We start from the raw sequence: 22479 nt of genomic DNA on the forward strand, positions 1-22479 counted from the left end.
TTTTCAACTTGTGAAAAGGAATTAAAGAAAAGTTTAGAGCCAGGTGTGGGGTGCACACTTTTAATCCCAGCACTCGGGAGGCAGAGGCAGGCAGATCTTACCCAGTGTCCCAACTTGTGAAAGAGAACTAAAGAAAAGCTTGGAACTGGGTGTGGTGGCACATGGCTTTAATTCCAGCACTCAGAAGGCAAAGGCTGACAGAACTCTAAGTTTGAGGCCAGCCTGGTCTAAATAGCAAATTCCAGAGCGGCCAATCACAGGCAGTGAAGATCAGAAAGCTGGTAAAGATGTAACTGAACAAGGGAACCATGTTCTACCCCAGTAAGCAGCAGAACTTGGAAGTTTTGGCCACATGGTTCTGGCTTTAGAGCTAAGGATAGAAGAAAAGGAAATGGAATTTGCCTAATTAAGACTAAGGAAAGTCAATGAGGTCAAGAACTCATCAGGCCTGTCCCTGAATGGAAGCCTAGAGAGGCTATTGTGTAAAGCTGTAAAGTTGAAGCCTAGCTTGCCCTGGGGAACCCAAGATGTTGGAGATGCCAGAGCTGTGGAGAGGAACCAGCCCAAGAGAAAGAAGTGTGTTGTAGTCAACAACACTGAAAGGAGTTGGAGAGCTGAAGAGCTCCTTGACATCTGGCGTGGAGATGCAGAGTTTGAAGTTTTCCCTGCTGTTTTTCTGTATTATTTTGGTCCAGTAGTTCCTCACTATGCTCTCTTCCCTATGTTTTGGAGCAGTAATGTATTTCCTGTGCCATTATATGTTGGTAGTTTGTGATCTACTTTTTGATTTTACAGGGGATTACAGTTAAGAGATTACATAAATCTCAGAAGAGACTTTGAACTTTGGACTTTAAAATATTGTTGAGACTGGGAGAGACCATGGGGAATTTTGAAGTTGGACTGAAAAAAATATTGCATTATGATATGGCTACAAACCTTTGGGAACCATGTGGTGGGATGTGGTGGTTTGAAAGAAAATGGCGGGCTGGGTGGTGATGGCGCACGCCTTTAATCCCAGCACTCGGGAGACAGAGGCAGGCGGATCTCTGTGAGTTCGAGACCAGTCTGGTCTAAAAGAGCTAGTTCCAGGACAGGCTCCAAAACCACAGAGAAACCCTGTCTCGAAAAACCAAAAAAAGAAAAAAAAAAGAAAAAGAAAAAAAAGAAAATGGCCCCAAAAGTGATGGCATTATTACAAGGTGTGGCCTTGGAGTAGGTGTGGCCTTGTTGGAGGAAGTGTGTCACTGTGGACGCAGGCTTGAAGCCTCAAAAAATGGTCAAGATGCTGCCTAGTGTCTCAGACCACTTCCTGCTGCCTGCAAGATGTAGAACTCTCAGCTCCTTCTCCAGCATCATGTCTGCCTGCATGCCACCATGTCTCACCATGATGATAATGGACTGAACCTCTGAACTGCAAGCCACCCCAATTAAATGTTATCCTTTATAAGAGTGGCCGTGTTTGTGGTGTCTCTTTACTGTAATAGAAACCCTAACTAAGACAAGAGTTGGTACCAGGGACTGGGGTACTGCTGTGATGAATCTGACCATGTTTTTGTTTGGAGGAATTTGGACTTTGGTTCTTTGGGTTAGGAAAACAGAGGAATGTGTTAGGCACTGTTTAATGGTCCATACTTAATGGTCCACACACTAGGGCCGTAATGGAAGACAGTGGTGCTGAGAATGATTTGAACTGTGGAAGGCTGGCTCAAGAGGTTTCATAGGAGAAGAATATTAATATGTGGACCAGAGATCGTTCTTGTGATATTTTGGTGAAGAACATGACTGCCTTTTGCCCTCGTCTGGAGTCTGCCTGAGGCGAAAGTGAATCTCAAGACAGCCTAGTATAGACAATGTTGTGTGGTTATCAGTAGTAACGCTAACGGAGATTTATAATAAAAAGGAGCAAACTGAGCAGTGTGAGTTACAAAATGTAAAATTTAAGAAGAAAAGGAGCACCAAAAAACAGTTTGGAACTAAATCTTGTGTTTAAGGAGATAAACAGATTAAGAGATGGAATACAGAGAGTGGTGATCTCAGGGCAAGATCCCACTCAGCTAAGTTTTCAACTTGTGAAAAGGAATTAAAGAAAAGTTTAGAGCCAGGTGTGGGGTGCACACTTTTAATCCCAGCACTCGGGAGGCAGAGGCAGGCAGATCTTACCCAGTGTCCCAACTTGTGAAAGAGAACTAAAGAAAAGCTTGGAACTGGGTGTGGTGGCACATGGCTTTAATTCCAGCACTCAGAAGGCAAAGGCTGACAGAACTCTAAGTTTGAGGCCAGCCTGGTCTAAATAGCAAATTCCAGAGCGGCCAATCACAGGCAGTGAAGATCAGAAAGCTGGTAAAGATGTAACTGAACAAGGGAACCATGTTCTACCCCAGTAAGCAGCAGAACTTGGAAGTTTTGGCCACATGGTTCTGGCTTTAGAGCTAAGGATAGAAGAAAAGGAAATGGAATTTGCCTAATTAAGACTAAGGAAAGTCAATGAGGTCAAGAACTCATCAGGCCTGTCCCTGAATGGAAGCCTAGAGAGGCTATTGTGTAAAGCTGTAAAGTTGAAGCCTAGCTTGCCCTGGGGAACCCAAGATGTTGGAGATGCCAGAGCTGTGGAGAGGAACCAGCCCAAGAGAAAGAAGTGTGTTGTAGTCAACAACACTGAAAGGAGTTGGAGAGCTGAAGAGCTCCTTGACATCTGGCGTGGAGATGCAGAGTTTGAAGTTTTCCCTGCTGTTTTTCTGTATTATTTTGGTCCAGTAGTTCCTCACTATGCTCTCTTCCCTATGTTTTGGAGCAGTAATGTATTTCCTGTGCCATTATATGTTGGTAGTTTGTGATCTACTTTTTGATTTTACAGGGGATTACAGTTAAGAGATTACATAAATCTCAGAAGAGACTTTGAACTTTGGACTTTAAAATATTGTTGAGACTGGGAGAGACCATGGGGAATTTTGAAGTTGGACTGAAAAAAATATTGCATTATGATATGGCTACAAACCTTTGGGAACCATGTGGTGGGATGTGGTGGTTTGAAAGAAAATGGCGGGCTGGGTGGTGATGGCGCACGCCTTTAATCCCAGCACTCGGGAGACAGAGGCAGGCGGATCTCTGTGAGTTCGAGACCAGTCTGGTCTAAAAGAGCTAGTTCCAGGACAGGCTCCAAAACCACAGAGAAACCCTGTCTCGAAAAACCAAAAAAAGAAAAAAAAAAGAAAAAGAAAAAAAAGAAAATGGCCCCAAAAGTGATGGCATTATTACAAGGTGTGGCCTTGGAGTAGGTGTGGCCTTGTTGGAGGAAGTGTGTCACTGTGGACGCAGGCTTGAAGCCTCAAAAAATGGTCAAGATGCTGCCTAGTGTCTCAGACCACTTCCTGCTGCCTGCAAGATGTAGAACTCTCAGCTCCTTCTCCAGCACCATGACTGCCTGCATGCTACCGTGTCCCACCATGATGATAATGGACTGAACCTCTGAACTGTAAGCCACCCCAACTAAATGTTTTCCTTTATAAGAGATGTCATGACAATTGTGCCTCTTCATAGCAATAGAAACCCTAACTAAGACAGGCGTGAACTCTCCTATTTTTCTGAGCGCATACTTTTGTCCAGACGCCAAATGTGAACATATACAGAGCCACGTCCTTTGCTCTTATGATGTTTTGAATCTCCTGAGAGAAGAGAGACATCAAATATAATAATTTTCGTGGGTGACAAAGACTGTGAAGAAAATACCACAGTGAAATAGGTCCAGGAGTGGGGTTCACAGCATTGGGGCTAGTGGTCGGGGAGGAATCCTTGGGAGGGCAGGCTCTGCACCCAGACCTGCAGTCGAAGCACTGTCTCTGTGAAAACTCAGGAGGCACGATGAAAGAGAGGACATAGGAACTGATCTGCAAGGATGAGTGGAGAAAGGGGAAGGCTGTGAACAAGCAGAGGGTCAGGAAGCCCAGCAGCCTCAAAGGTTCAGCACGCTGGAAGGTGAATCAGAAGGAGCTTAGCGTGGGGTAGTGGAGAATATGGCCAGAAAAGTTGGGGTGTGTGTGGGTTCAGACCTGTGGGTGGGCCAATACCAGCTCCTTGTTGGTGTGTTGGTGTGTGTGTGTGTGTGTGTGTGTGTATGTGTGTGCGTGTATGTGTGTGCGTGTGTGTGTGTGTGTGTGCGCGTGCATGCACATGCACTTACAGACGTGCATGTGAAGGCCAGAGGTCGATCTTACATGTCTTTCTCAATCATTCTCCACCTTATTTTCTTGAGACACAGTCTCTTATTAAATCTGGAACTGTCCGATTAGGCTAGACTGGCTGGCCAGAAAGCCCCAGGGATCTTCCTGTGTCTGCCTCCCCAGAGCTGGAATCACAAGGGTCTATCATTTGACCCTCCTTTCTGATCTTTATACAGAGATCTTCAAGGGTCCCAGAATTACACAGAGAAGCAGTCAGGACTGGAAGACTGGACGGAGTTCTCCAGCTGCCAAGCGGCTTCTCACCATGGGAGCAACGATGGCTTGTGACGAGGGTAGACTGACTAAAAAGCTGTCTGCATTGCTTAGTTTTGAATTTTTATTTTTATTTTTGGAGCCCATGGAGAAAACAAAGACAGTAGCTTAGGATAGAAAAGAGAGGAAAAAAAAAACTTATTATTATTTTTTTTTTTGGAAAAGAAGGTGGAAGAAAGATTAGGCACTAGCTCAACTTTTCTAAGAGGGAATGAGGCAAGCGTTTTCCATTTTAGCTAAGGAAAGGTCAGGAGGGAAAAGAGAGCAGGAGAGAGGGAGGCTAGTCGTAACTGGGATTTGAGCGATGCTGGGGTGACTTAGCAGAGAGAACTATCTGGAAATACGGCTCTGATGGACTGAAAAGACATCTTGACTCCATTCTGCCCAAAGACAGAGGGCTAGATCCCGGAATCCCAAAGCCACTCTGGGGCAGTAAATCCCTCTCTAACTGCTGGGGAGGGCAACTCTAAGCCTAGGGTTCTCCCTGGAAGGGGTCTCTCACCTGGAGAGCAAGTCTGGCACAGGGCAAGCCATCAATTCCTCCAGAAGAATGCTGAGGGGGCACAGGCAGGGGAAGCAGCGTGAGTTCATGATGAGGTACGGGAGTGGAGATTAAAACAGAAATGTGAGCCGTTGGGGTTGATTTGGGTTATCTGCTGGGTTGTCTTAAAGATCCAGTCCTGGCTCGTGTACAAGCTGAACCCCGGCCTGCAGGAAGACTGCCGCAGGGGAGACTTCTTGTTGCAATTAGCACTCAAGCATAGCTAACTCGTAAAACCCAGGATGCTTCTCATGTGAACAACATCATTCTAAACATCAGTGTCACTGTCGACAGCCACCGCCAGAGAAATAAGCGGCTCAGGTGGCGATAGAGAACTCCCCGTCCCCCACAGACTTCTGGTTGTCCAATCTGATTGTCGTGTGGGGGCCTCAAGGAGCAGGGGCGGGCACTTCCAAAGAGAAAATCAAACCAAGTAAGGACAAGGCAGAGAGACCACCCCACAGACATGGCAAGGCCAACACCCACCCTGACAGGAGGACTCAGACCTTGCTGACCACTCTCCCTTTCCTCCTGGCCATCCTCTGCCTCCTTCATTTTCTCCATAGCTTTTAGCACCAAGTGATGCGCTATGTGTGGGCTTTCCCCAGGCTGGGTGTCGAGTACTTGTTGAATGAAAGGACGTGTGGCTTAAAAAAAATTCTCCCGGTGGACTAATTCAGCAGCCACAGTCACCACGTGTGACAGACAGAGGAACGGAAGTGTGTTAGTGGAATTGCTATACTGTGGAGTGGGGTTCCCAAGCGGGGGTGTGCACACGGACAGTGCAGGGGTCTCGTCCAAGTGCAGATTTGGAGTGAGAAGTTCAGGTGCAGCCCGAGCCTGCATTTCTACAGGTCTGTCTTCTAGATAGGTCAGTGCAGCTGGGCGACATCATGAGAGAATGACATCGTGAGGCCGTGCAAGTGGCTGTGCAGTCCCGTGGTCAAGAGTGAATACCAGCCCAGGTTTTTATGAACAACAGACCTTGGGTGGACCCTTTAAATGTTTTCCGTGCCTTTATTTCCTCACCAAGCTACGAAATCAGATGAACCTGTCATGGTACATATAGAATTTGATGCAGTGGTTCCGTACTGCATTTCTTGTGACATGCGCGTTTCTGTGTGTGTGTGTGTGCGCGCACACACATGTATGTGTACACACATGTTGACTTTGGGTACTGTTCTGGTTTAATTGTCAGTTTAGAATCTTCCAGAAGAAGCCTAGCCTCTCCTGGGAAGAAAGTCCCAGTGAGGAATTATGGAGATAAAATTTGGCCTATGAGCATGCCCATGAACAATTTTCTTAGCTGCATTCACTGAGGTGGGAAGACCCCCCCCACCCCCCGCAATATCTATGGCGGTGGCTTGAATGGGAAATGTTTCCCATAGGTTGGGGTACTTGAGCACTCAGTTCCCGGTTGGTGGCGCTGTTTGGGAAAGGGGGACAGACTTGGAGAAAGTGCCTCACTAGGGGCTGACTTGGGCTCCTCACCTTGTCCCGCTCTGTTCTCTCTCAGTGTTTGCAGTTGAAGGTGTGAAATGTCAGCTTCCTGCTGCCCTGCCTGGTGCCCTGCCCGCTCCCCTGCCTGCTCCCCTGCCTGCTGCTGTTCCTCCTCTGCCTGTTCCCCTGCCTGTTGCTGCACATCCCCTGCCATTATGGACACTGAAGCCATGAGCCCCAAGCGACTTCTATACCTTAAGCTGCCTTTGCCCATTTCACCAGAGCAAAAGAAAAGTGACTGACATAGCTGCCAATCTTCTCTTCTAGGATTTGTCACTGCCTTAGAAGATGGGCTTCCCATCTGAAGATTATGAAAATATTTAGTGCTTTTCAGGCTTAAAAAAAGAAAGAACAACCACATAGCTTAGATTCTTCTATTCTTTGTCTGCATCATGCAGGTTTTCTGTGATTTCTTCCCAAGTGGACAGCCAGCTGTTTTTACTTTGTTTACTAAAAGGTCTTAATACAACTTCCACCTTTGAGAGCTATCTTCTTCCTTCCTTCCTTCCTTCCTTCCTTCCTTCCTTCCTTCCGTCCCTTCTCCATATCCTCTCCCTTCTGCAGCTTAGGGCATTGTATTTGAGGCAAGTATTCCAGAAAGACCACAGGGGCTTGGAGGCTTTGACAGCGGGTATTCCTAAGAGGATCAAGTGTGATTAGCACTAAGCTAACTGTCCTCACTGGCTTTACTTGTCAGTGAGATTCAGCCTGGAGTTACCTGAGAGGGAGTCCCAGTGGGGGGACCATCAGTCTATGAGCGACTGTTCTGATTAGGAGATGATGTAAGAGAGCCCAGCTCACTGTGGGCAGCACCAATCCCCGCAATGGTGGTCTTGGGTTGCATTAGAAAGCTAGCTAAGTATGAACCTGGGAGTGAGCTAGCAAGCGGCATTTCTCCATGGCTTCTATTTCAAGGTCCCTGTTTGACTTCCGGAGCTGATTTCCCTCAGTGATGGACTGTGACTTGGAAGTATAAGCCAAACCAACCATTTCCTTAACCAAATTGCTTTTGGGTGTGTTTTATCACGCAGCAACAGAAAGGAAACTGGACACTGCTCAAGTCTCCTGAATGAGATCCCAATTCCATCCCACACCCTAGAAGGATGTGGTAGGAATGTCGCAACCTTAGCCAGTCACACCTGATCTAGTGATCTGAGCAAGAAGGGGGTGGGACCAGGCTCTACCTTCACTCTTAAACACATGGGCCCTAAGACCAAGGGTAAGCTTCGGGCCTCTGAGACAAGTGCCTGGGATCCTTGCCCATGGCTGCTGTGTGTCACCCATGGGATTACTTCCAGGTCCCTCACCACTCGGCCATCCAGTGAGGGCTCTTCATAGGAACAGAGTGTCTCAACACTTGCCATCTGGGAGTTTGCTTTCCTCTCTCATGCTAATGCTCATGGCTGGTCTATTCACCGGAGTTGGCTGCTGGGAATTCTGTGACTGACCACACCCTAAATATTGTTTTGAAAAACCTAAGGGTTTGGTTCTGAGAACTAAAAACCCAGAATGTTTCCAAGCACCTCTTTCTTCTTGGGAGTTTCAGGGTCGCCAGTTCAACTCACAGACAAGTCGATCTGAAAATCCCCGGGAAGCCTTCACGCAAATCTGTGAATTACCGGCCAGTAGAGAGGCAAAAGAGCACATATGGCTCGGAGACAGCGTTCCCATCCAAGAGACTTAAGTGCTCTGATGTCGTCCATAGTCACTTCTGCTCACGGCATGAACGGGGGTTGGGTCTCATTATAACACTAGATGTCTATGTGAGGAGCTCTTACAGAACACTGGGTGCCACATGAGAACACTATTCTTCCACGCTGTGGGACAATGGTCTTTTATCCTGTCACTTGTCTGATTTTTAATAAAATGCTGATTGGCCAGTAGCCAGGCAGGAAGTATAGGTGGGACGACCAGGTAGAAAGTAGAGGCGGGGGTGATGAGAACAGGAGAATTCTGGGAAGAGGAAAGAGTCAGTCTGCTGTGTTACCCAGACAGAGAGGAAGCAAGATGAGAAATACCTTGCTGATGAAAGGTACTGAGCCACGTGGCTAGCACAGACAAGAATAATGGGTTAATATAAGTTATAAGAGTTAATAAGAAGACTGAGATAATAGGCCAGCTAGTTTATAATTAATGTAAGCCTCTGTGTATTTCTTTGGGACTGAATGGTTATGAGATCGGGGAGGGGAACAGAAACCTCTGTTAACACTTCCAGACATTGGGGACAAGACAGGGTAGTGGTTGCTACAGTTAATAACAGTTAAGGAGAGGGATGGGAGTCATTCAGTGGTAGAACAAGTGCTTTGTATGTACAAGGCCCTGGGTTCAATCCTTAGCACTAAAAACAAAAAGCAAGAAGACAGAAGTGTGTACTTTGCCAAGCTCACGCTAAGGTCAGTGTCACCCCGCTGGTTCACAACAGTCGGGGATTGTCTTCTGCCAGGTCAGCAGGGCTCACAGACAAGGACATAGCACAGGACACGCAGCTCAGCAGGCAAATCAGGGACCAGGGCTTGCTCTGCATTTAGCACTCACATGGTTTTAGTCTTGGGCCCATGTGACCCAAGAGGACAGCAATGCCAGAAACCATGACTGCATCGCACAATGCTTCCCAAAACTCCACCCTGTGGGCAGTGTCCTTTCAGCTCTAGGTTTAAATGTGTCACAGGCCATGGGCTCTCTGCCCTGATTTGCAACCATGTATGGAGAGATCATCTCTCTGGCTGGCTGCCTGTCCCTCCCTTGCCTTCCTGACCCTCTCAACCCAGCCTGTATGTGCTTTCCTGTGAGGTGACTTGCCCTGAGTTCTGTTTCTCCATCCTTTCCAGGGATGCAGAGAGGTGGTTGCCTCATATTCCTTCTCCCAGGAGATGAAACCATCTCCTAAACAACAAAAAGTCAGGTCACTGGGCATAAGGGTCCGTTGAGATTGTTTCCAGCATTTCCCCTGAATTCACTTACAGAGAGAGTTAGTGACTGCTTTAGAGTGTGGAATTGTTCTCACGATCCACAGATATTCTTTGAAGACCTATATTATAGTCTGAGCACTGCATTAGGTCCCAGAGAGATAGCAAGTGTGGAATCCCGCCCTATGTTATAGGAAACAGACAGCAGGCTGCTTAAGCGGCCCAGTAAGAAAATAGAAGTCAGCTTGGTAACGAGGCAGAATGTGAGCAGGGCAGAGGGAGGAGGAGAGCCAGGACAGAGCCAGCAGGAGGGTGTCAATGAGAGGTGACATCTGCAGTGCCTGGAGGAGGCGGCTGTGTGGGCATCTGGGGAAAGGGTGCTCCAGGGGAAGGAAGATGAAGGCTGAAATCCAGAGGAGGGAGAGCATCTGCAACCAGCAAGGAGACTGGAGTAGAGGACACTGGGCAAGAGGAGGTGCGCGGGGGACAGCAGAGCCACTGGAAGATGCTACAGGGAGAAGAAAGCCACAGGAAGATCTTACACAGCAGTGTGTCAGTACCCAGCCAAGGAGGGACTGTAGGAGCCCAGGGCAGAGACAGGAACACTAGTCAGGGGCCACTACCACAACCTGAGTGACAGGTGGCAGCGTTTAGACCAAGGCTTTGGAAGCAAAGGTAACACTGGGATTTTTACGAAGGTGCACTTGTTAGGTTTGCTTCTGTGCTGGATGTGAAGTATATGAGAAAAGGAATTTAGAATTGACCCGAGACTTCCAAATCGGGCTCCGAAGGGCAGGGTAGCTGTGTGCTGAGACAGAGAAGCAGGGACCCGAGACTTCAGACCCGGGCTCTGAAGGAGAGAGGAACTGTGTGCTGAGACAGAAGCAGGTCTGAAAGGCGCTAAGGTGTGAACGTGGTTTGCTCTTGCTAACACTCACACTGGATTTAATCTCCTGTGTATAATGTGACTGCGGTACTTAAGGGGGGGGGGGCGTTGCAAGATCACAAACACTGATGACAGATTGTGCTGGAGAGGATGTGGGGTAAAAAGAACACTCCTGCATTGCTGGTGGGAATGCAAACTGGTGCAGCCCGTTTGGATTTCAGAACGGTGATTTCTCAAAAAATTAGGAAACAACCTTCCTCAAGACCCAGAAATACCACTTTTGGGTATATACCCAAATGATGCTCAATTGTACCACAAGAGCATGTGCTCAACTATGTTCATAGCAGCTTTGTTTGTCATAGCCAGAACATGGAAACAACCTAAATGCCCCTTGACTGAAGAATGGATAAGGAAAATGTAGTACATTTACACAATGGAGTACTACACAGTAGAAAAAACATAATGACATCTTGAAATTTGTGGAAAAATGGATGGATCTAGAAAACATCATATTGAGTGAGGTAACCCAGATCCATAAAGACAATTATAGTATATATTCACTCATAAGTGGCTTTTAGATATAAAGAAAAAAAAAAGAAAAAAAACAACTATGGTGTGGGAAGTTCTTCTGCCCATGTTTTGCTTTTATTGGTTAACGAATAAAGCTATTATGGCCAATGGCTTAGGAGAATAGGGCAAGATGGGAGTTCCAAGCAGATAGAGGAGGAGAGAGTAGGTAGAGTCAGGGTGAAGCCATGGAGCTGCTGCTGGAGACAGATGCCTCCTCTGGAGCCTGCTGAAGCTTTGCAGGTAGGCTACGATCTCATGGTGATGCACAGATTAATGGAGCTGGGTTAGTTTAGGATATAAGAGCAAGCTAAAAATACACTTACGCTATGGGCCAAACAGTACTACAATTAATACAGATTTCTGTGTGATTATTTCAGGAGTCTGAGTGGCCGGGAAACAAATGAGCAGTCTCTGCCAACAAACCTAGAGTCCACAACCCCAGACAATCTAGATAACAAAGAGGACCCTAAGAGAGACATACATGGATCTACATAGGAAGGAGAAAAAGACAAGATCTCCTGAGTAAATTGGGAGTGTGGGAGTCATGGGAGAGGACAGAAGGGGAGGGGAAGGAAGGGAGGGGAGAGGAGAAAAATGCATAGCTCAATAAAAACAAGAAAAAGAAAAAAAGGGTGGGGCCTTTGGTGGGTGACCGGAATTAAGTGAAATCACCAGGATGTAGGTTCTGCGGTTGAATCCTGGTATCTACACGAGAGGAGAAAGCCTCTAATTCCTGGAAGGGATCTGGGTGCACAGAAATTGGCGGTGTCATCAGAATAGGCTAGATTTTGACTCATGAGTCTGGCTTAGACCCCAGGGTAGGAGTGTAGAATACAGAAGGCCTGAGCCCTTCAGAAGCTGGGGAGATGAGATGAAAGACAGAGGAAAGGAGGAGGCTGGGCGAAAATCCTTGGAGCCATGTTAAGCAGGGGGTAGCAATGGCCACACATGGCTTATAAGTCAGCGACAGGGGATGCAGGATCAGGTGGCCTCGTCGTCTGCACAGGAAGTGGAGTTTTGATTTCATCACGCACACATCTTATCCACCGATCTTTAATCCCTGGGCGTCAGCGTTCCTTTGAGAATCTTTACACACACTGAGGCTCTTCTCAGAGAAGTCCATTCACACGCACAGGATTGCAGATAGCCCTTGGGAATTCCCAGAGGTACCGGAAGCCACCCTGGGGATGAATTCACAACCATCCCCTCCAAGGTCTCATGGCATCAACCAAATTGTCTCAACACAGAAATTCAAGTCTTTCTTTGGGTTTCCCCTGGTGTGTCTCCAGAGTGTGAAGTCAGTTAGACTTCCTGAACCTTGTGAGTAGGTGCCAGGGTGTGGAATACAAATTTCTAACAGGCATTCAAATACAACATGCAAATGGAGGACTCACCATCATCTCCTGGACCTGAAACATCTCTGCGCCACCCGGAGACAGCCGGCTGGGGAAGGAGATGCTGACAGACGCCCCGGGAAGGGTACTCGGGCCTGTGTTGTAGACCTGTAGGTTAGAGCACACAGCAAGTGTAGGTAAAAGACAAGGGTCCTTCATGTCATGCTGTGCACCTTGTGCCCTAAGAGTCTTCGAACCAAACACAGAAACTTTACAGTGTTGATCTAGGATGTGACTTTACTTTAATTTTTAAGATATGCTTTTAATTGAACTAGAACTATATCATTTGGAATCTGAATTTAATTGAAATGAATACTAAATAACAGGGGAGTTCTAACAAAATTGAGCATTTTCTTGTCCTCTTCCTACTAAAAATTATATTTAATTTTACCTACCTAGACATTTATTCACAGATGACAATTGATGGTAATTCAGATACTAAAAAAAGGTTTAAGTGTTCTCACACTCTAGAATAACATCTGAATGATCTATAGGGCTTGCTCAAACACAGATGGGTGGTGTGGGGAGAGCCACCCCCAGTTTCTGATGCAGTTGGTCTGAGTGGGAGTGGTACCCCTATATTTCCCAGAGATACCACACCCAGGAACAATCTTTGAGGCCCAGTGGCCTGGCCCAAGCTCTTTTCCTTTTCAGTTGGAGATAATGATGATCCTCAGTGACCACGGGGGCTGTCCCTAAATGAAGCGATCTTATTCCTACAAAGGGTCAGTGCGTGTGCTGTCCAGGTCATTCTGCTGGCACAGTTGGATGACACCTGTGCATCCCTTCTTGAGCTCAGTGTCCAATCCTGCCAATTTGACCCCCTTCCCTTCTCAGCCATCTTCTTCTTCATCTCAAAGCCAAGCAAGGGTGCAGGGGAGAAAGAAGCCACAAAGAGACCAATTAGGGTGAAGTGAAAGAGCAAAGGCTTCAAGCTAAACCCAGGGCGGAAACAGAGCATGAGGAGGAATCTGGAAAATGGGCATATTTATAAGAGCAGAGCATAGACTAATAGTTCCCCAGGTGAGACAAGACATTTCATTACTCAGGTGGGCACATTATAACAATCATGGGGCTGGAACCCACATGCTGTAACAGAGTAGCAAAGACTGGACTGCAGACTTTCTTCTAACACATGTTTATTGAACATTTTAACCCACTGCTCTGATCTATTGCTCGAGAGAAGATCCCTTCCCTAAGATTGTCACAGTAGGCAATGTACCTGGCTACCCAAGAACTTAATGGACAGATTTCTTGCACCATTCAATAAAACTGTGAATGCAGAGGAAATGTTCCCTGGGAAAATCATAAGTGCTATTCCAACGAACTCGTGAATAACTAAGCAAACAGGCTGTGAGCAGAGATGTACTTTGGAGGTGTATCGGGAGACCGATGTGTTCATGCTTGCTGGCGGCACTTGGTCTGCAGCCCACGAATGGAGGGCTGACTTTGATGTCCATGTATTACTGCTTCAGAATTATAGTCCATATGGGTATAGCTGCTCTAGACTGATTTCTTTGGCGAGTCTTTGTTTCTGTCCCTGTTGCTGTGATAAATTAGCCTTATAGAGACAAATTAAGGGAGGTTGTATTGATTTGAGTTCATGATTTCAAGTTAAAGCACACCATCTCAGAGAAGGAAAGGAGGCAGGGACCTGGAAGCAGCTAGTCATTACTACATCTGCAGACAAGAACAGAGGGCAGTGGACAAATGAATCTACGCTCAAGCCATCCATGATCCTCTGCCCAGGGAATGGTGCACCCACAGTGGGCAGGTCCTCCCACATCGCTTAACAAAATGAAGATAATCTCCCACAGACATGTTCAACCTAATACAGGCAACCACTCACAGAGACTCATTTCCCGGGTTATTCTAAGATGTTCATTAATTGAAAATTAAACTAACCACCGTAAGTCCAGGGAAAGTACACTGAAAACCAAGACAGGGTTTGCCATTGTGAGCATTCATGATCAGTGGTAGCTAGTCAGGCCTCAGTGCGAGGGGCATTTGGATAGAGTTGATTCCAACTCTGACAGATGACTTTGAGAAGCCCTAGACTTCAGGGAGGCAGTCACTATGATATGAGGGAACTCACAAGACAGTCTGAACATATGAAGATATGAACAAGTTCAGCCATCTTAACACAAAACTTTAATGGGTAGGAAGTTGACTTATGCATTAAAGAGAGTTATTCCTTGAGATGGGATGTACTCCTGGCAAAAATGCCGTGAAGCCGTTGAAATGACCATGGAGGGTTTAGAACTTAAGGTCGTAAACTTAGCTGGCAAGGCACCGGCAGGTACCTGAAGATGGGCTCCGGCCGTCAAGCCGCATCTTATTCTATCAAGAACTCTTCGGGAGAGCAAGAGTCGGTGGATGCAGCCGATGTCCCTGTTATCTTCATTCCAGAAATGTCAACCAGTGGTCCCCAGTCTTTACAACTAGAAGCCAGGTCAGTCAGCATCCATCCTTACAGGGACAACACCTTCCCCAGCAACAAGAGTAAAACTTGCTAAGATTCAGAGGACCATTGGTGTTTTCACCAATAAAGTATGCATAATTAAGGTGTGTTTGCTGTATTTCTAGACATTCACTGTCCCATGTAAGCACTACAATATATGGTAAACATAGGTATTGTATACATGACTTGTTTGTTGGGCTGTTTGCTCGATGGCAGTGGTCTGGAGCCAACCCTGTATAGCCTATTGTCAAGGCATGTCTGTGTAGCTGGTGACTTAGGACTGTGGGCATTTTCTTTTAGCTGATGGCAATGTGATGGAGGAAGGTCATTGGCTAATAAAGGCACTGCCCTGGCCCATTTTATTGGTTGAAAGATAGGTGGGAGGAGTAGGCAGAACAGGACGCTGGGAGGAAGAGGAAGTGAGCTCAGAGACTTGACAGCTCTCCTCTAGGGAGCAGACGCCTGAGAGAGAGACGCCATGCCCCGCTCCCGGCATGAAGCTCCGACCCAGGATGGACTAGGCTAGAATCTTCCCGGTAAGACCGGTTCTCACAGATTATTAGAGATGGGTTGATTGGGATGTGAGAATTAGCCTGTAAGTGCTAGAGCTAAAGGGCCAAGCAGTGCTTAAAAGAATACAGTGTCTGTGTAATTATTTTGGGGCATAAGCTAGCCGAGCAGGCGGCCGGGGTGCTGGGAACGCAGCCCCGCCGCTCTTATTACTACAGCAATGTCTAAATTTAGCTTGCAAGGAAACAAAATTCTACAACACTCTGAAAAACCATTAACTGCAGACTTTAAATGGACAGAGATTAAGATATGTGTCATTAAATATTTTTTTAAATAAAAAAGAAGAGTGATATTTATAGATTTGTTTTCTTAAGTTCTGTTTTGAGAAAGGGTCTCTCCCTATGAAAGCTCAGTCTGCCTTGGACTCATTGTTAGGGCCAAGCTGTCCTTGAATTCATGCTCTTTCTGCCTCTGTCTCCCAAAGTCTAGGACTACAGGGATGCACATATCACTAAGCTGCAATTTGTCAAAAAAATTAAAGATGAGCATGAGGTAAGTAGACAGAGACAAAGGAGTGAACCCTGCCTGGCAGCCTGGGCATGAGAAACAGGATCCAGGTATTCGGCGTATTCTGAAGGTGAGGCTAGAGCGGTAGAACCAATAACAAACGAAACCACTGTGCATACACGGAAGGAGCGAGCTCTGTCTGTAGCCAGCTTCCCCTAGAAAGCCAGCTCTTTAGTTCTTTTTCCCAGTAGGTAGTTCTGCTTCAGGGGACAGATTTTTAAAAATTATAAAACTGGATGAAAGATCGTGGCCAACTTTTGATTCCCAAAGAACAGTTACAACAGCAGCCCTCTAACACAGGAACAGGAAAGAGTATCCAGGCACAACTGAAACAATTCAAGAAAACTCAAGAGATGGAAATGCAGAGGGCCCTCCTGCCCTGCCTGGGAATCCCACTGAGAGCATGGACGGGTGAGCACAAGGGAAGAGGTCTCAGCTCACACGGCTTTACTTGACAAAGGCAGCTTGTATTATCACTCTCCTTCAACATTGTCTAACCAGAACTACGAGGCAGAGGCAGGAGAATTACCAGTTCTAGCCTAACTTGGGTCACACAGTGAGACCTGCTCTCAAAAAACAACAAAGCAGCCAGGTGTGGTGCATGACTTTAACACTAGCACTCTTGGGCAGGGGCAGGCGGATCTCTGCGAGCTCCAGGCTAACCAGGGCTACATTGCGAGGTTCTGTGCAAAGAGCTGAAGCAACAGCAGCCTGCCATGCCAGCATCTTAAACACCCGCGTTTGTAGGAAGGCTTGTGCGTGACATCTGCAATATATTTCCTGATAATTCTTCATGTGAGGGAAGCATTTTGACTCCTGATGGTAAAGTCAAACCAAATGAAGTCAAACCAAACCACAAACCAATCACTATTAACAGTTAACGAACTTCTGTGTCTCTGTCGGAAAAACTACGCACAAAGCAGAGAAAGCCGCCCAGACGGAAGTTCTGCTTTCTCCAGCTACATCTGCAGTGGAGCCTTGGAGCCTTCAGCTCCTATGTATCTTGTCGAATGACAGAGACGAGAATAAACAACACAGAAAGACCTCTCCTTGGGGTAGTCTTGTTTCTGCTTTTCAGGAGTGACATTGCCGGAATAAGGAAACACTCCAGGGATCTCCACATCCCTTCCTGCTCCCCACACCACCCCAGCTCCTGGTCATTATCACTACTGATCTGAGTGACCCTCCAGCAGACAACTGTGATCACAAGGGTTGCAGCGGAGAGATCAGTTAGGAAACAAGGGTCCAGGAAGGTTTTGTTAATATGGGAAGGTTCCTTTCCAATCGCTGCTCACTGACCACAGCCCACTGCTTCCTGCTTGAATCGGCAGCTGAAGCTCCCTCAGGCCCCAGCTTACAGTTCACCGGTGTTTTATCTAACAACCACGCCAACCACTCATTCCCAGGGCCACAGTCTTCAGCTGGGTTTGTTGCTTTAGGTCACTTGTGAAATAAGCTAAGTTCCTAGACCCAAACTTTAAGTTCTCTTTCAAAACACCTTCAGAGAACCAACTGGAAGAATGAACTGCATGCCCTCAGAATTCATCCATCTATCCTCCCATCTACCCACCCATCCATCCACCCAACTGTCGATTCTTCCATCCGTCTGTCTGTCTGTCTGCCCATCAGTCTATCCACCCATCCACCCATCTGTCCATTCACCCATTCATCCATCCATCCACTCATATCTATCCATCCATCCATCCATCCATTCACTCACATATCTGTCTATCCTTTCATCCTTTCATCCATCCATCCACCCATCCATTTGTCTGTCTGTTCGTCCATCTGACTGCCTATTCATCCATTCATCCATCCATCCATCCATCCATCCATCCATCCATCAATCCTTTTCTTCTATCCTCTAAACAGGCACTAATAGTCAGTATCTGCTATAAATCTGGTATTTTATGTAGCTAGCATTCCTCTTGCCTTTTTCAGTCCTCAAGATTTTTTTTAATGACACTGTCTGGGTCATTTGAAACTTTCTAAATAATTCTCTTGTCTGCATCCTGTATTTCAAAAGAAGAAAGGTTGTAAATCACAAAAATAAAATAAATCTACCTGGTGTTTGTTTCCTATCCAGCTGAGAGATGCAAGGGGAAACAGTATATGGGCTCCAAGAGGGGCTTTGGAAACCCGGAGGAATGGCCACAGCTGTCACCCTAGAGTCTCCGCAGTGAACCCTGAACTCTCTTCCCCATCTCCTCTGTAAATCAAGGGCAGGATATGACAGCCAGGCTTAGTGAGTCAAGGAAGCATCCTCTCTATGCTGGAGACATGTGTTATCCATCCTGGTTTCCGGGTTCTCCTGGCCCAGAGAACACTCTGGGTGAAGGAAGATTGTTGGTGAGCCCGATTGTGAATATCACATGCAGAAGGATGGGCAGGCAGAGGAATGCACCAGAAGGCAGATCCCAGGATTGTGAGATGCAGTCTTCACTGAATAAGCTGGATCATTTCTTCTTGTATTTTTCAGTTAATGCTTGACCAGTCCTTGCCCAGGCTTGTGTCACCTAGTGCTGGGGCCACACTGCACAGCGTTTCTCACAGGGGCCAAATTTCCCCCTACTTGCCCCTTAAAGGAAACAGACTAGCCAATGTGGAGGTCCCTCTGGCGTCACACCCACACACTCTCATTGAAAAGCTAGCCTCAGAATCCATATTTTCAAAGCAAAGACCAACAAACTAGGCCTCACAGGTCAAAATTGGCACAGTGCTTACTCTTGTACAGCATGCAAACACAGAAGACTTCTACGGGGTCACCATGGAAACCCTGGAGGAAAGGGATGAACCGAGTCCCTGGAGACTCCTCTAAATCCCTTAAGATGGGGGATGGTGGCAAATACAAGCCTTCTTGACAAAACTATTCTCTGGCAGTGCTTCTCAACCTGTGGGTCACATATCAGAGATCCTGCATATCAGATATTTATATTATGATTCATAACAGCAGCAAAACATAACATTACAGTTATGAAGTAGCAACAAGATAATTTTATAGTTGGAGGTCTGCACAACATAAAGAATTGTAAAGGGCCACAGCAGTAGGAAGGTTGAGAACCACTGTTCTTTGGTGTAACTGCTCTAAATGCAGAAAAACACGGAGGTCTGCAGATCTGTAGCTCTCTCTCTCTCTCTCTTCTCTCTCTCTGTCTGTCTCTCTCTCTCTTTCTTTCAATATCTCTGTCCCCCGCAAACACCCCATACCAGAAAAGACTGGAATAGTTAGTTCCCTCTGGAAAGAAAATAAGATAAAAGGTTGGCTCTTCCATCATTTACCTGAAGAGTGATGTTGAGCGGTTGGAAATGACACTCCTGGTCATCCAGCTGAACGAAGGTGGAAGCATCCACAGACTCGCCATACACAAAGGACGTTGGGGACACAACTCTGAAAGAGGAAAGCATGAACTCTGTCATTCTTCCTGAGGTCAGGCCCCTAGGTCACCGCTGGGCTGAGAACTCAAACATCACCTTTCTTTCCCTCATGTCTCCCCCCGATTTTTCTCCCTGGTGGGTGCTTATTTCTCTCTCCCATCAGTTGACACAGCTGGCCCCTGGCTTCCTCATGGACATTTCTGCCATGTCTTCTAGCCTTAGGCCATACTAATAGCTACAAAACCATTATACACTGAGATTATATTTCTTTGTATATATGTATCTGTTTGTTTTTGTGTGTGAACATATGTAAGTATAGAGGTCAGAGGTCAACATCAGGTGTCTTCCTTCTCTCTCCATCTTGTTTTCTGAGATAGAGACTCGCACTGAACAAGAGCCTCAGGGATCTGCCTGTTCTGGGGTTACAGATGCTCATGGCTACCCCTGGCTTCTTACATGGGTTCTGAGGATCTGAACTTGGAATCTCATGCTTTTTTTTTTTATACAAGTACTTCACTGACTGAGCATTTTCCCAGGCATCCTCCTAATTATATTTCTAAAACAGGGTTTTAAAAATCAAGTTACAGAAACAAAACAAGAAAACCACAAAAACTTTGATTATAAACTCACACATTTTGTTTGTCATTTGGAAGGAATTTCTGTGAAATATACTGACAACAAGCTTTTAAGAAATAAATGTAAGTAAATTATGTATTTGGCAACCAAAACTGTAACAAATTCATTTTTTAAACACATTAATTTTTAAGCACCATTTATATCTGTCAGACTTCCATGCTATTAGGAGTTGTGTATCTTAGGGGCTTGCAAGATGGCTGAGAGAGTAAAGGTGCAGCCACAAAGCTCGATGACCTGAGTTCAGACCCTAGAACCCACGTTGTAGAAGGAGAGACCTAGAGCTCCCCAAGTTGTCCTCCGACTTCCACAAGTACCATGGATCCTGTGTGTACTCACACGTGCCTGCACACACACACACACACACACACACACACACACACACACTAAATGGACTAAAACATTAAAATGGAATAGGTATCTCCATTCACCGGTGGCATGATCTCATACAGTTTTAGATCATGGTCTTCTAAGAGGTGACTTCACTTGGTGACATTAGTTTTCACACTGCCCAGGTGAATAAACCTGGCAGTCACACTCAACAGAGCTCAGACAGACGCCCCTGATGGTGGATTCCAGGTGTTCACAGGCTCTCAATACAACAGTGGGAGACCTTGCTGGACAGAATCCAAGAGGATAGCCACCGTCTCTTCTCAACGTAAATGCTTTATGTTGATGACGCTGTAAGTTCCAACCCCTGCCAAATGGCAAGAGCTGCTTCAACTCACTCCACTTCCCATCCCTGGAGAGACCAGAGTTGACTCCTCTGTTTAACTGATGGTTTCATGAGGGGACTGTTAATACCTCGCAGCCAGGTCTCCTAAGGCCTTGATGGCATGATGGAGTGTGTGGGGGAGGTATTTTTACTTCATCCCCAAGGACAAGGCCTGGTTCTGGGCATTTTGTACTATCTTTTAGACAGGCTAGATAAATAAACCACATGGTTAAAAACAGAGCAGTGAACACAGGCAGCATACGCCGTTTTGCAAATACACTTCACCAGAGCTTTATGTCTAAGAACCATGCCAAGAACTGTGGGACTCCTCACTCTGCTGGATCCCGGGACGGTCCCGCCCACTGCAGAGACGGCTCCTCCCACTGCAGGGGTGGCCCAGCCCACTGCAGGGGTGGCCCAGCCCACTGTAGGCACGGTCCCGCCCACTGTAGGGACGGTCCCGCTCACTGCAGGGGTGGCCCCGCCCTCTAGGGAGCAGCATCTCCCTTCTGGGCCAAGGCTTAGAGCCAGGAGCACTGAAAACAGAAACATAAGATCCTGAACTTTGAGAAAGTTGAGCCTGCATTTGGGTTAAGAATTCCTTGAGTTCCCCTTTGATCTAAACTGATTGTGTGGCCCTCCCCATCCCTGCCCTCTGCTATCAGAGAAGTATGTAATCTGTTTGCCCGAGACAGGAACCGAATTCTCATTTTTCTAAGCTTGAGCTCTGGCTGAAAGCTGACCCAGGTCACTTCGTGTCCCCGCAGACCACAGCCAACAGCCTTGCTTTCCAACAAAACCACGGCCCTGCCTGGCTGCGGACTTCACCTGGACGGGTTGGTATTGCTGTTGTGATCGCTCCCTGTCCATTCCCAACCATCACAGACGTGAAGCAGAGCTATTTCCCACTGTGGTCAAGGCGGTAACAGAAATACGAGAAGTCGGAACTGACTACGGAGCTGATCAGAAGGACTGTGACTAGGGTTTGAGGAAGACCTGGCTGCAGCCTCTGGCCTTGCAGCTTTAGGCTAACACTTTAATCCCATAACCACAGTGCCTGCCACTCTGTCGCATTCTGGAGCGACTGTGTGTGGCAGGAATGGGTGTATATAATAACACAGAATGTTTAGAGAAATTGTGGGGTCTAAACTCCTCATCTTGCTTCCTGTGTTATCAGCTATGTGTCTGGGTAGCTGGGACTGACCAAATAAAACGCAGATGGGCAGGTAAATTTTCTTCCTGCTTTTCAAGGCTGGCAGGCAGAGGGAGGTGGCAGGGCCCCTTGCTCTTGGCTATGTCACATGCATACTGGGAGCAGCATCGCCTTCTGTTGCAGGGCACCCCGTGCTCTGACACTTACCCAGTGATGGACGTGTCCACTTCATGCACCAGAGGAACTGCCATTGTGAGCGTGTTGTCATGCAGGGCTTCGGAGCGCTCCATGTTCCCACTGTGGGAAGAGAAGGACGAAGGGACAGCGGTCAGTGCACTTGGCTTGCCTGCCCCTGCTGCACATCAATCCTTACATTCTTTAGATTCACCGTATCCGTCCCATTCTGTTTGCACAGAGGCGCATGCGAAGGGGTGGGGCAAGTAGTAGACATGGGAGGTGACCCCCAGGAAGCACCCATAGGTAACAGAGAAAGAGACCAGGAAAGAGAAGAAGCCACTGGAGGCTTGCTACCTAGGAACTGTATGCTGGAGGCAGATGGGACTCAGGGTAGCTGGGGAGACTTTGGGAAGCAGGACAGAACATGTATCTTGGATGCCCCAACGGAGGGCACAGAGACCCCTAGGACGACTATGGTGGAACAGAGAGAGGACACAAATTCTCTGTCACACAGGCTCCCACAGAAGAAATCCCCAGCAGGGCGGCAGAAGCCAAGGTTTAACTCGTCCTCATGAGTGCGCTGTAAGGATCTACGGTGGAG

General features: G+C 47.0%; 1 protein-coding gene across 2 annotated transcripts in view; it reads right to left on the reverse strand.

The window, feature by feature from the left end:
- Itga9 (integrin subunit alpha 9) overlaps window positions 1-22479 on the reverse strand; it is a 307443-nt gene that overhangs the window by 45687 nt on the left and 239277 nt on the right. For both annotated transcript variants that reach the window (XM_041677309.1, XM_041677310.1), the window contains 3 exons: window positions 21909-21998; window positions 19105-19213; window positions 12288-12395 (listed from right to left, as the gene is read on the reverse strand). In XM_041677309.1, coding sequence (XP_041533243.1) covers window positions 12288-12395; window positions 19105-19213; window positions 21909-21998 — 307 coding nt within the window. The remainder of the gene's footprint in view (window positions 1-12287; window positions 12396-19104; window positions 19214-21908; window positions 21999-22479) is intronic.

The sequence above is a fragment of the Microtus oregoni genome, unplaced genomic scaffold (assembly GCF_018167655.1).
Source record: "Microtus oregoni isolate MIOR12 unplaced genomic scaffold, Mior012 000028F_ref0000031, whole genome shotgun sequence".
NCBI lineage: Eukaryota > Metazoa > Chordata > Mammalia > Rodentia > Cricetidae > Microtus > Microtus oregoni.